The sequence below is a fragment of the Furipterus horrens genome, unplaced genomic scaffold, assembly GCF_987537825.1.
Source record: "Furipterus horrens unplaced genomic scaffold, mFurHor1.1.pri manual_scaffold_4, whole genome shotgun sequence".
NCBI classification, from domain to species: Eukaryota; Metazoa; Chordata; class Mammalia; order Chiroptera; family Furipteridae; genus Furipterus; species Furipterus horrens.
Window position 1 is genome coordinate 38,506,192 of NW_028327174.1, and position 12,245 is coordinate 38,518,436.

At 37.3% G+C, this 12,245-nt stretch overlaps 1 protein-coding gene across 1 annotated transcript in view; it reads right to left on the reverse strand.

Moving 5' to 3' along the window:
* The window catches only part of OVCH1 (ovochymase 1), a 42,984-nt gene that overhangs the window by 5,553 nt on the left and 25,186 nt on the right, over nt 1–12,245 (reverse strand). Inside the window, 7 exon segments of the mRNA XM_090275115.1 lie at nt 449–641; nt 644–685; nt 1,773–1,837; nt 4,637–4,750; nt 4,752–4,792; nt 11,194–11,299; nt 11,301–11,346. Coding sequence (XP_090131241.1) covers nt 449–641; nt 644–685; nt 1,773–1,837; nt 4,637–4,750; nt 4,752–4,792; nt 11,194–11,299; nt 11,301–11,346 — 607 coding nt within the window.

Genomic DNA, 12,245 nt, shown 5'->3' on the forward strand with positions numbered 1-12,245 from the left:
AAAAATAGGTTTGCTGGTACATGAAATAAAATGACAGCTGGCATGTTATTAACAATGTTTTTAATTCTGCCATTTTAAAAGCCTTTAATGTATTTTGCTTTATTTTAAAATTCAACACTCCCTCCATGCTCCCCTTCCCATTTTTGACCATCTTAACTCCAATTATATACACACTTCTGGCATTCTTGTGTGGTTTCGATGTTTGAAGAAGTTGGCCCCCTTTTGTCTTTTTTTTTTTTTTTTTTTTTTTACTATACTTACATACAAACACACACTCTCAATCTTTAGTATACCTGTTTTGCAAATTTTGAAAATATTAGGCTAGCCTAGAAAAAAAGGCATGCCCATTACATGAATCAAGATTTTGGTGGTATTATTACCAAGTCCAAGTCTCTCTTGATCATAAACTGCCTCTACAGAAAAGACTTCCAGCCCAACATTTAAATGCCAGTAAGGATTACCTGACATCCTTCTCTCGCTGTGGTTTTCTTCATAAATAGTCAGGACTGAATCTTGACACATAGGAGACCCAGGTTGTGACAGGTACTCAATTGTAAATTTTGCCTTACTGCTTAGTGAAACTTTGAGCACCGAAGAACATTCTAGTTTTCCTTGATAATTCAGTGGATATATTGGAGTTGAAAAAAGCCTCTGGGCTCTTCTAGCTTCACTTCAGAGGAACAGCCTGCAATTCAGAATACACAGACACCAGGGACCAACATATAAGCAAAGCAAGGAAAAATGAGGTTCTATCACAAACTCGAAAAATGTAGGTTACAAGAAGAAAATTAAAATTTTACTACAATCAGTTATAAGTTCTTGAGTAAAAAAGATCATCACATTTAATGTGTTCTATTTTCCTGAAATGAGATTGTGATAGTAGAATTTAAATTATAATGATGTAAAATGACTTTTAACTGAATTTTTAAAAATTCTTAGAAAATGCACAGTGGATTACATTCTCTACTTCCAACATGTTTTTGTTTCTTCCCTTCTTTGCGAAGGGTATGCAATGAAAGATCTGTTCCTAAATCTTTGCTAATTTCACTGAGCATGTATGCTACTGGGAGTAATGATTACATTCATGCAGTGTGTGACTGAGACCAAGAAAAGGAGAATTTTCTGAAAGCACCTGAATGTCTCTCACTTCTCCAAGTTGCTTGTAAGGTCAAGGGCACCATTTGACCTGCAGGGATACCTGTAGAGCTTTAGATGCCAGTAGCTCTCTGGCCCACTGACTTTGTAACCAACTGCTCTTTCTTTAGGTTATATCCTCGACTGTGCCTTCTTCCCTTATGTCCATTTAGTCCCTTGATAAAAATCTTCTGAGCAATTATATTTTGAAATACTCTGTATTCAAATTAACATGTTTTAATGTGTATTATTTAATTAATATATACATGATTATATATGTTATGTGTAGAAAAATTAATAATCTAACCATGGAAATGCATACATAAATACATTTTTTGAACAGTAGAGATGAAGAGTGGTAGAAGGGAAATAAAATGCTACCAGAATTCGGGATGCTACTCCACCACCTAGTACTCTGTTACTTCTCTGCAAACTGTCCTTTTCATTTATATGGCTACTGTAATGTCATTTATAGATTTACTAAACCTACTTTGACTTAATAGTTACCTAACTAATTTCCCAGTCTCTAATCTTCCCCCACCATGCCCTCCAATCTGGGAACCATGTATGAAACAAAATAACTAAGTTCTTGCTTTGTTCAAGACAACTAAAGTAGTATACCTGGCCAGGTCTTTCACAGTCTGGCCGTAATGTGTCTTTCCAACGTTTTTTTCTCTCTGCACATGAATCCTCTGTGACAAATCTGCCTGGAAAAGGAGCCAAATCATATAAATTCATGAATTTCCCACCAGTCACTGCTTTTAATAATAGGGGAACAATTAAAAAACATAGCTAAGATTTATTAATTCCCTGGTGTAAAAAACAAGTGGTGAGAATGGGTGGGTGTTAAATGTGGCACAGCCCTAACATTTTATCTCATACAATAGTCCTGGAACTAAAATAAAACAATGCTTTTTCATATGTAAAACGTTCTAAGTTCTTTGGATGCATTAAGAATTTCTGAACATATACAAGTGAGAAATATCTTCTCTCCATATGAACAATATTTATTTTCTAATAGCTTGAATGGGACAGTTCAAAGAACACATTGGATTGTCACCATCACTGTCACTTACTGACTCCTTGGCCATGCCACCCCTATTCTCAGTGCTTTACATGTATTAAATTACTTAAGCACTCATTGAAATTATTCATTTACCTCAACCCATTGAAATCATTAGGTTTTAGGATCTTGGACCTAAGTTTGCTCTTCATCTCAACCCGAATTCCAAATTTCATTTCAATCTAAATATGACTCTGACTCTTGTTTTGACTCTTAGACTCTTGTGTTGTCAGACCATATCACCCACAACTGGTCTCGAGTTACTCCTTCTCATTCCTAGATTTTTAGCAGACATTCTCTCCAATACTATCCTTCCCTTAAGTCTTGCTGACTTCAGTATCTGTATATTGTAGATGATCATTCCAGTACTGAAGTTTCTCAATTTCTCAACTCTTCCCCAACTGACCTCAAGCTTCTAATGAGATCTGCTCATTAGAAGAAACCCCATGCCTTTCATAATCTCAGTTTTAAGCACCACTGCCTCCAACCGCAAATTCTATCTTTTAAGCTCCTCCAGCACTCCTCACAACTCTTGAGACTTGCAGTTCACCTGTCCCAGTGATTTTCAACTGCTGTGCCGCAAGAATATTTAAAACATGCAATACCTGGCTAGTCAGGGGCCTGACCTCTTTTTCCTTAGACTGTCAATTTTTTTAAAATGACACTAGCCAATACAATAGCTTTCTGGTATGAATGAATCAAAATTATATCTACTCTTTTTGTCAATTGACAAAATATATATTACTTTTTGGTGTACCGCAGAATTTTAGTAATTCATTCGTGTGCCATGAGATGAAAAAGATTGAAAATCGCTGATCTATCCTATCACCTTTTCCTTGGTCCCTAACTTATCTCACATCCTTGTTTATTTTTTTCCTCTTTCAATTCCAATGATCTATTGTTTTAATCCCTTCTTCACACACATTCTCAATTCCCTGTATGTTTTCCTACCTGGGAAAATCCACTGTGACTGAATCAATTCTCTACCTGCTCTGCATCTATATAGTACTGCTCAGTGTCTACAGATGAAAACATACAATTAAGCTAACTGGTTGGTCTCCTTCTAAATTTATAATCATTCATCTCAGAGGCTTTTGTGTTGCCCAATAATCCTACTACATTTTCTTAGTCCATGCACTTTACCATTTTTTTAGAGAACTATTTCATACTTTCTCTTCTTTACTTTTAGGACCCTTGAACCCCCTGTTTCATCTGCTGGGAAAACAGAAGCAATTAGAAAAAAAATGCCAGAAGCTCCCATCCCCACATGTACCTATACATGTGTGTCAGTGACTAAATATTCTGCCTTCCATCCGGCAATTATGGATGAACTGTGCTTTGCTCCTACCTAAGACCAGCCCCTCCAGCCGAGCACTAGATCTCATTCCTTTCTTCTACTGAACTCACCACTCTAACAATTCCCCAACCCGTCTCTCTTGCACCTTTATTAGTTTTTCTCCAACTCATCTTATTGTCTCTACTGGGTTGAGTGTAGGTGGGAGTGAGTGGGGAATGGCTAGATGAAAAGGGAAAGACCCTGATAATTTGAAAATCGTAGAACTTTTCATCTTCCCACAAGTCTACTACCAATTTCTAAATCTCAAGCTGCTGTTTGCTCTTAATTAAAAATAAAAATCCTATTAGAAATAGGATTAGGAGAGACAGTAATCCTGATGCTGGTCTTGGTATTCTCATAGCCAGAGTCTTTACAGAGCAAGATACCTGAAAGTATAAGGACCTTTGTTCATGTAGGAATAAATAACTCACAGATCAAAATAATTCTATGCACTTCTCCACTATTCAAGCAGTTGTTCACAATCAAAAGATTTTTTTTTAAACCTGTGACCACTGTATCTATGAGGAGAAAAGATCTCCAGACAATCGCAATTACAACTCTCCTCTCTTTCAGCTTAAACTAGTGAATAGAATGAAAACATAGAGTTTAGAGTGTTCCAAAGAAAATAAGGGAACCCAGACATGTGATGCTTTTTGCTAAGTTCTTACTAGCTGTATTAATGGGATATCTATGAGTATCCATTACCTGGCCCTGATGCACTACTTGTTGAAGTTATGAGTGGTGGCAATTTGTTTCCTTATTAAGGGTTTGCTTTTATTATTTATCTGAAATGAAGCAAAAATTGTATCTGGAGAGGACAGGTAAAAAAAAAATAAAAACGAATGCTTGAAGGCAACAGGTAGTCTGTACCAACGCAGCTTTTGTTAAAGAGGAATGCATATGTAGGATTAAAACAGCCTCAGGAAAAGTCAGTTTTACCTTAAGTCTAAGGGAGAATGTATTCTTACAGAACTTTAAGGTGCATTTTAATGTGTTTCAAAACTAAAGTAAATAAAATATTACCTTATAGTCTTCTCTTTCATAATGCTGATAGAAATCTTAAAACCAGGCATTGTTTTCATAATTATCAGAAAAATACTTACCTTTGATTTTTGGATTGGATCCAGTCCAAGAAGACTCTCACCCTGGCAAACACACCTGGCTTCCTTGGCCGGGCACAGCCAGGTCCCCAGCTGACGATGCTATAGAGGACAAAGAGATTTTTCATTTCTACATGCTAATGGTCCACCAGGGTCTCCCTGAAATACCAAGGAAATGTGTTCTATAAATTTGCCTTAATCAGAGCTCCTGTTTTCAATTTTGGAACAGGAATCGTCGGCAGCCGTCCGTCTCGAGAGACGATGGTGTAGCTTCTTAAGTGTCCATCTGCACCGCCGAGAATGGCTGTGCAGTCCGACTCGGGAGTGACACGGCATCTGTCTCCTCCCGTGTTGAATTGACATCTTGCGATGACGCTGGAGTGTCCTCTCCAGTGGAGCTGAAGCTACAGAGCCTGGGCAGGGTGATATGGAGGGTCTGCTGTTGCCCATGCAGCAGACCCCCCCTCTCTTCGCAGCTGAAGGGTCCAAGGGAAAGACGGAGTCAATACAGCTTGGCTTCAGGTGCGCCGCAGGAGTTGCCGGTGTTGACTACAACGTCAAACCGCCTTAGGGACTCCGGCTCCGGATTTTCTGTCGGGGTTTACTCCCTTAGCCTTTCCCCAGAAGAGGTATGCCGCAAGGCAGCGGAGGTTTTTTGGAGTCAGAGTTTTCCTTCTCTGATGTACCCTGACTGGAAGATCGAACCAGCGACACTTAGCTCGCAGGCCGACGCTCAATCCACTGAGCTAAACCAGCCAGGGCTTTTGGAACAGGAATAAGCAATAATTTATTCATATGAATTTCTTTAATTTCTAAAAGAATCATTCTTTGTCAACTTGAATGCTTTAGAATACATAGACTCAAATAAATAAAATCGCTAATGAAAGAGGAGACATTACAACTGATACCACAGAAATACAAAGAATCATAAGTGACTGTAATAAATAAATTACACACCCAAAATTGGACCACCTAGAAGAAATGCAGTCAGGCAGTATATAATGATGCTTTGGTCAATGACAAACCACATATACAAATTATCCTGAAGCTGAAAAATTCCTTTCACCTAGTGATGTTATAGCTATCCTAAAAAGTAGTGCAATGCATTATTTATATGTTTGTGGTGATGTGGGTGTAAACAATCCCACTATGTTGGCAGTCATGTAAAAGTTTAGCACATACAATTACAGTAGTAGGTTACACATCTAGGTTTGTGTAAGTACAATCTATGGTGTTTGCAAAAAGAGGAAATCTCCTAATGATATATTTCTCAGAATGTATTCTTGTCATGAAGCAGAGTGCATGACCTAGAATTGTATAATCCACCAAGACCTAATCATAAGGCAATAAAAAATCAGACAGACCAATACAAATAAGCAGATTGACTCAGTAATCAGAAATGTTCCAACAGAGAAAAGCCCAGGACCAGATGGCTTCACTGGCGAATCGACTAAACATTTAAAGAATTAACTCCAATCTTTCTCAAATGCTTTAAAAAAATTGAAGAGGAGGGTATACTCTCAAGCTCATTTTATGAGGCCAGCACTACCCTGAGACCCAAGGCAGATAGAGATGCTACAAGAAAAGAAAATCACAGGCCAGTATCCCTGATGGACACAGATGTAAAAGTCCTCAACAAAATACAGACAGACCCTGACTTACGATGATTTGACTTACGGTTTTTGACTTTATGATGGTGCAAAAGAGATATGCATTTAGTAAAAACTGAATTTAAAATTTTAATCTTTTCCTGGGATAGCAATATGCAATATGATATCCTCTTTAGTGATGCTGGTCAATGGCAGTGAGATAATGTAAATGTTCTGAGCACATTTAAGGTAACCTAGGCTAAGCTATGATGTTTCATATACTAGGTGTATTACATACATTTTGGCTTAATTATATTTTCAACTTACAATGGGTTTATTAGGATGTAACTTCATCATAAGTCAAGGAGTATATGTACTAGCAAACTGAATTCAAAAGAAACACACACCATGATCAAGTGGGATTTATTCTAGTGACCCTAGGATGGTTTAACATACAAAAATCAACATTTGTGATATACCACATTAATAGAATGAAAGTTTAAAATTATATTATCATGTTGTCATGATAGAGAAAGCATTTAACATTTGTTCACAATAAAAAAAATAACTTTCAACTATTTGGGTATAGACAGAACATACCTCAACATAATAAAAACTATATATAACTACACACAGCTAAGATCATATTCAACAGTGAAAGGTTGAAACATTTTCATCTAAGATCAGGAACAAGACTATGGTACCCACTCTCACTATTGTTATTCAGTATAGTGCTGGAGGTCCTTGCCAAAGCAATCAGACAAAATTTTAGAAGAGCATCCAAATCAGAAAGGAAGAAGTAAAACTGTGTGTGCAGATGATAGGATCTTATATATAGAAAATCCTATAGACTCTACAAAAAAATTGTTGGAACTAATCAACATATACAGTAAAGATTTAGGATACTAAATGGACATATAGAAATCAGTTTGTCTCTATACACTAACAAAATGTATAAAAGAGAAAATTTTAAAATCTTATATACAAAAGCATCAAAAGACTAAAATACTTAGGAATAAATTTAACCAAGAAGGTAAAAGCTCTCTATTGAAAATGGTAAGATTTTGACAAAAGAAATTGAGGAAGACACAAATAATTGAAAAGCTATTCCATGTACATGGATCAGAAGAATTAAAATTATTAAAATGTCCATACTAATGAAAGCCATCTACGGATTCAATATAGTTTATATCAAAATATTAGTGGCATTTTTCATAGAAATAAAAACCTTCTAAAATTCATATGAAACCACAAAACATTGAATAGCTAAAATAATCCTGAGAAAGAACAAAGCTGAAAGCATCAAACTTCTTGATTTCAAAATATGTGGTCTGTCCAGAAGTTATCCAGCCATATACTATGAAAAATTAAAACATTTATTGAAGAAGATACAAGAAAAATTGTACACAGAACAATGATGCCTCAGTCCTCTTCAAAGTAGGCACTTTGGGACCTCACACAGTTCTCCCAATCACCATCAGCTGTCCCGTCATATTTTCCTAAATCTCATCGATGGTGTGAAATCTCTTCCCTTTCAAAGGTGATTTTAGTTTTGGCAAAAGTCAGAAGTCACAGGGCACCAAATCTGGGCTGCAGTGGGGCTGAGTCACCTGGGTGATTTGATGTTTCACCAAAAAATTCTTCATGAAACATGATGCCTGAGCAGGCACATTGTTATGATGAAGCTACCAATCACCAGTTGCCCATAGGATGTAGCCTTCTGACTCAACCTTTCTGTGGAGAAATGTTCGATCTTAATGCAAAATCTGATGCAGATTCATTGCTCTAGTCGCTCAGTCATTTTGAATGTGATGGACACACAGTACACATGCTCACTCAAGTGTCTACTGCCCACACTGCCTAGTACAGTGAAGTCATCATTGTTCACGCATGTGCATTCCAGTCCACTCTCCTTGGATACCAGGTTACACTGATGTTGTGCAAACCATTCTTGTTATATTAACAATGGCTGGACTTTTTCTGAACAGACCTCATATACTCAAAGTAAATGAAAACAAAATGATGTAAATGAGAACAAAATGATGGTCACCAGAGAGTGGGGGTAGGGAAATGGGAAGATGTTGGTCAAAGGGTACAAACTTCCAGTGATGAGGTTAACAAGTCCCGGGAATCTAACGCATAGCATGGTGATTGTAGTTAACAACATTGTATACATGAAAAATTGCACAGAATAAATCCTAAATTGGGAATAAGAAGATAGATTTCCTAGTCTATAATGTAGAACAAATAACACTTTTATTGGCATATATTTTTTCACATAAAATAAGATTATACTTAAGACCCCCTTCCAGTTTGGAAATTGTTGGATGCATCAAGTCAGGTAATTTCTTTTTAAAATCACTCATTCTTTTAGTACCAACACATACCCAATATAGAATTTTTTAAGCAATTACAATCATTCCTTGATAGAGAAAGAGACTGTCTAATTTACCTTTTATTGCCAGTGGCTATCACAGGGACTAGCATATGGTATTACATAAACAAGAGTATCTATTATTTATTTTTAAAAATTATTCAGTGTCTATTGTGAGCTAGACATTTCAAGCAAGAGAGAGTATAAATCAATTGGTGATAACAGTTATACAGGGAATAGAGTGAAATGTAGAGAATATGAGTAGGTATGTGTGTGTATTTACATGTGCATGTATGTATATGCAGTTTCAATAACACTTGAGTTGATACATGAAGGATTAAAAGGAGCTATATTTTTAAAAACCTAGAGGAATAATATTTATGTAGAACTGATAGAAAGTTGGGAAGTCAGAAAGAAATAAATGTGGCTGAAATTCAGTAGGCAAGAGGAGAGAAGCATGAAATCAACTGGAAAAGTCAGCAGGAATGGGACCTACATCACTCTGTGATTACAGAGATCCTTTTTAAGTCAGAGAACTGGAAATGTTTTAAAAATCTAAAATCCGATTTTTGTTGTGAGCAAGAAACCACAGGATTCTACATTGTATATCTGAAATTGCATGTCTCTGCATTCCAACACTTTTGTTTTCACCTTCCTGGATGAGAAGTTACATCAGCAGGTCCATTACCTCTGAGCATACACGGGAGGGTAAAAATCAATTAGCTGATAGACAGAGTCCATTTCATCAAAGCAAGTTTCTGAAGTCACTCCTTTGTAAAAGAAATCCAGCCACATTTACTAGTCAGCATCTAATGTCCCCGTTTTCCTTCCCTTGTATTGGCTGTGAATTTGGTCATGCTGCAGCCAAGGTGACTGCTGTTATAACAGAAATAAGAAAAAGTGGCAATGGAGACCACAATAGGCAGGTCACCTCTGACATGAACCTAATTTCCTCACTAGTTCTGATTTGCTCTATTGATAGAGATTAAGGTCTTCCCTTAATGTACATGCTGTCAAACATGACAGACAGTAGAGCCATTTGTGATTTTCTTGATTCAAAGCAGAGATAAAAACCATCCCTCAAAAGGGGAAGACTGAACACACTAATTTAGAGGGCTTTTCTTTCTTTTAAAAAATTTTTTATAATATAACTTCATGTCCTCTAACAGACCTGGCAGTGCCCTTCCCATACTCCTCAGATCTTCCAGTCCCCATCCTGGCTCTGGGCCTGCGGGCTCTCCCTACCTCCATCCCACCCACCAAGCAGGCCACAAGTGTAGGAAGTGCTTGCCCTGCAGCCTTGAACTATGACTTAAGGGAATTAGTGTATAAATATCCCAGTTCTCTCACCCCTCAGAGGGGATACATATTCTTAGTGGGTTTTGCATCCCTGCCAGAGTTTTGTTGCAGGATGAAGCTCAGTCCCTCACTGTGGTAGCTTCCCTGTACCCCTCCTCTCTTTCCTGCCAGGGAGGTGTACTTCCTAAAGAGACTGTAGCACTTGAGTGCTGGTCACAGGCTCTGCTTCTGGGGGATGCAAAGTAAGATACACAACATATAACAGAACTTGAGTAGTCCCTGATGCCGCCAAAGGGTTTAAGTGCAATAAATTTATACTCAGTGTTAAGAACGTACCTCTTCCCTTTTCTCTTCATGTTTTCAGGTGGAAGGACTTCTATTCAGATTAATACCCAGTGCCTTCCCCATAGAGGTGACATCCATTGGTTCATGTTTCTTGATTGGGGGGGAAGGGTTGCTACCAAAAAGCAGTAAAGACAAGAGATTCATTCTTTCTTCCCTCTCTATTTTAGACCAGTATGAAAGTTGTGAAGAGTACAACTCTCCTTTAGGTGGGCTGCTTAATTCCAGACTAGATACTGAAGGTGGGCTACAAAATGTCAGAAACCCTTTTTGGTTTTATATCTAAAATTGCATTCCTCAGCTGGCTTTGTGAATAGTGAAGCTGGCGTTGGCGATCCATTTGCCCATATTCTGCCTTTTTCTTAACTGATTCTGAACTTGCCAATAGCATGATTAACCCTGTGAACACATCTACGGTATCACTGAAATTAAACTAGTGCTTTGTGTGTTCATTTTCACTGCATACGAAACCCATTTTTTCAAAGGTTCTCATTTTCTTCATGCTTATTTTATGTCAATTCATGGTGGAAAATCAAGTGTGAGTGCACTGGAGATTAATAACAATTTAAAACAATTAAACTCTTAAGTGATAAACAGGATACACTAATTTAGAATCCTTATTCGCTTGTTCCTCTTTTTCCAAAGGCTTAAATATATCTGAACACATCTTCCTACCTACAGGCCAGTTTGGGGGTGCTGCCTTCTCCTATCTCCTCAGAGATCCTCTCTGCACCCACCTCCTGTTCTGGCCGTAGGCTCTTTCCACACACCTCTACCATCTCAGCAAGTCTAGATAAAGTAACTCACTCTTCCTGTCCTCCTACTGGCCTTGGGATGCGGGGATGTGGCATGATGCTGTGAAGCACAGGCTAAGAGAGTTGTCTCCTCCTGTGCAAGGAGAATCTCCAGGAGATGACAACTTTCTATCGTCCTTTGCAAAATTACAGCTGTCTCACCTGACAGCCATCTTTCCCTCCAGTCACTGCAAAGCCAGCACAGATCATCCTCTCTGTGATCCCTCCTGGGTGAGCAGAATAATAAGCATGTTCGCAGATCTCTCTCTAACACATGCACTTGTATCTGCTGTAGGCGATTTGCCAGGCGACCATCTAATTAAGAAACAGATTCAGAAAGAGAGCTTCACAAAGAAGTAAGCAAGAAGTTATGTTAAAAAAAATATTGAGGCTCAGATTTTCTCTTCTCCAACAGAGTTGCAATCACTCAGTTATTCCTGAGCTGACATAGAATATTGAATCAAAAATATATGTGTTTCATGCAAAGTATCTTCATTTCCAGATGTGACATCTTTGTAAAGGAAATAACATTGGCAGGAGCACAAGACCAGAAACGTTTTTTTCTAGCTTATTTCCAACTTAAATATTAGTGTTTCAAATATTGTTACATAAGAATTCAGAAAGAGAAATTCAACAAGATATGAATTGGTGTTATATGTGATTGATATACATATAAATATATTATGTAAATGTATATTATAAATAAGTGATAACAATATGTTTTTATGATTTCCTAATATAAACTAAAATCATATTCCTTTTTTCTTCAATTGACAGTGTGACCTAAACTCAACTCCAATTTAAAATGACACTAAAGAATTTCTTCTCATAATTGACCCTCATTCAGGCCTATTAACATGTATTTTGCATGACTTATTCTATCACTTTAGATTCATGACATGACAAAAATTAAATTTACTATTTTATAGTCTTATACCTTTTAAGACAAAATAAAAATTACCCAACATTTATATAGGACCTTTATATTTATAGGGTCTTTTGCTCCCACCTAATAACACAACAGTGGTGTGAGGTGGGCTATCACACGGACCTCACATGTGGAAAAGCCAGAGCTCTGAAAATTTGATCTCCTGGCACCTATGGGACAGCACTAGGACACCAGCCTAGGTCTGACTCTAAATTCTATGCTCTTTTTTATATATTCATCTAACACCTAAGTATTTTAATGTATTTAAACTCCTCTTTTCAGGGAC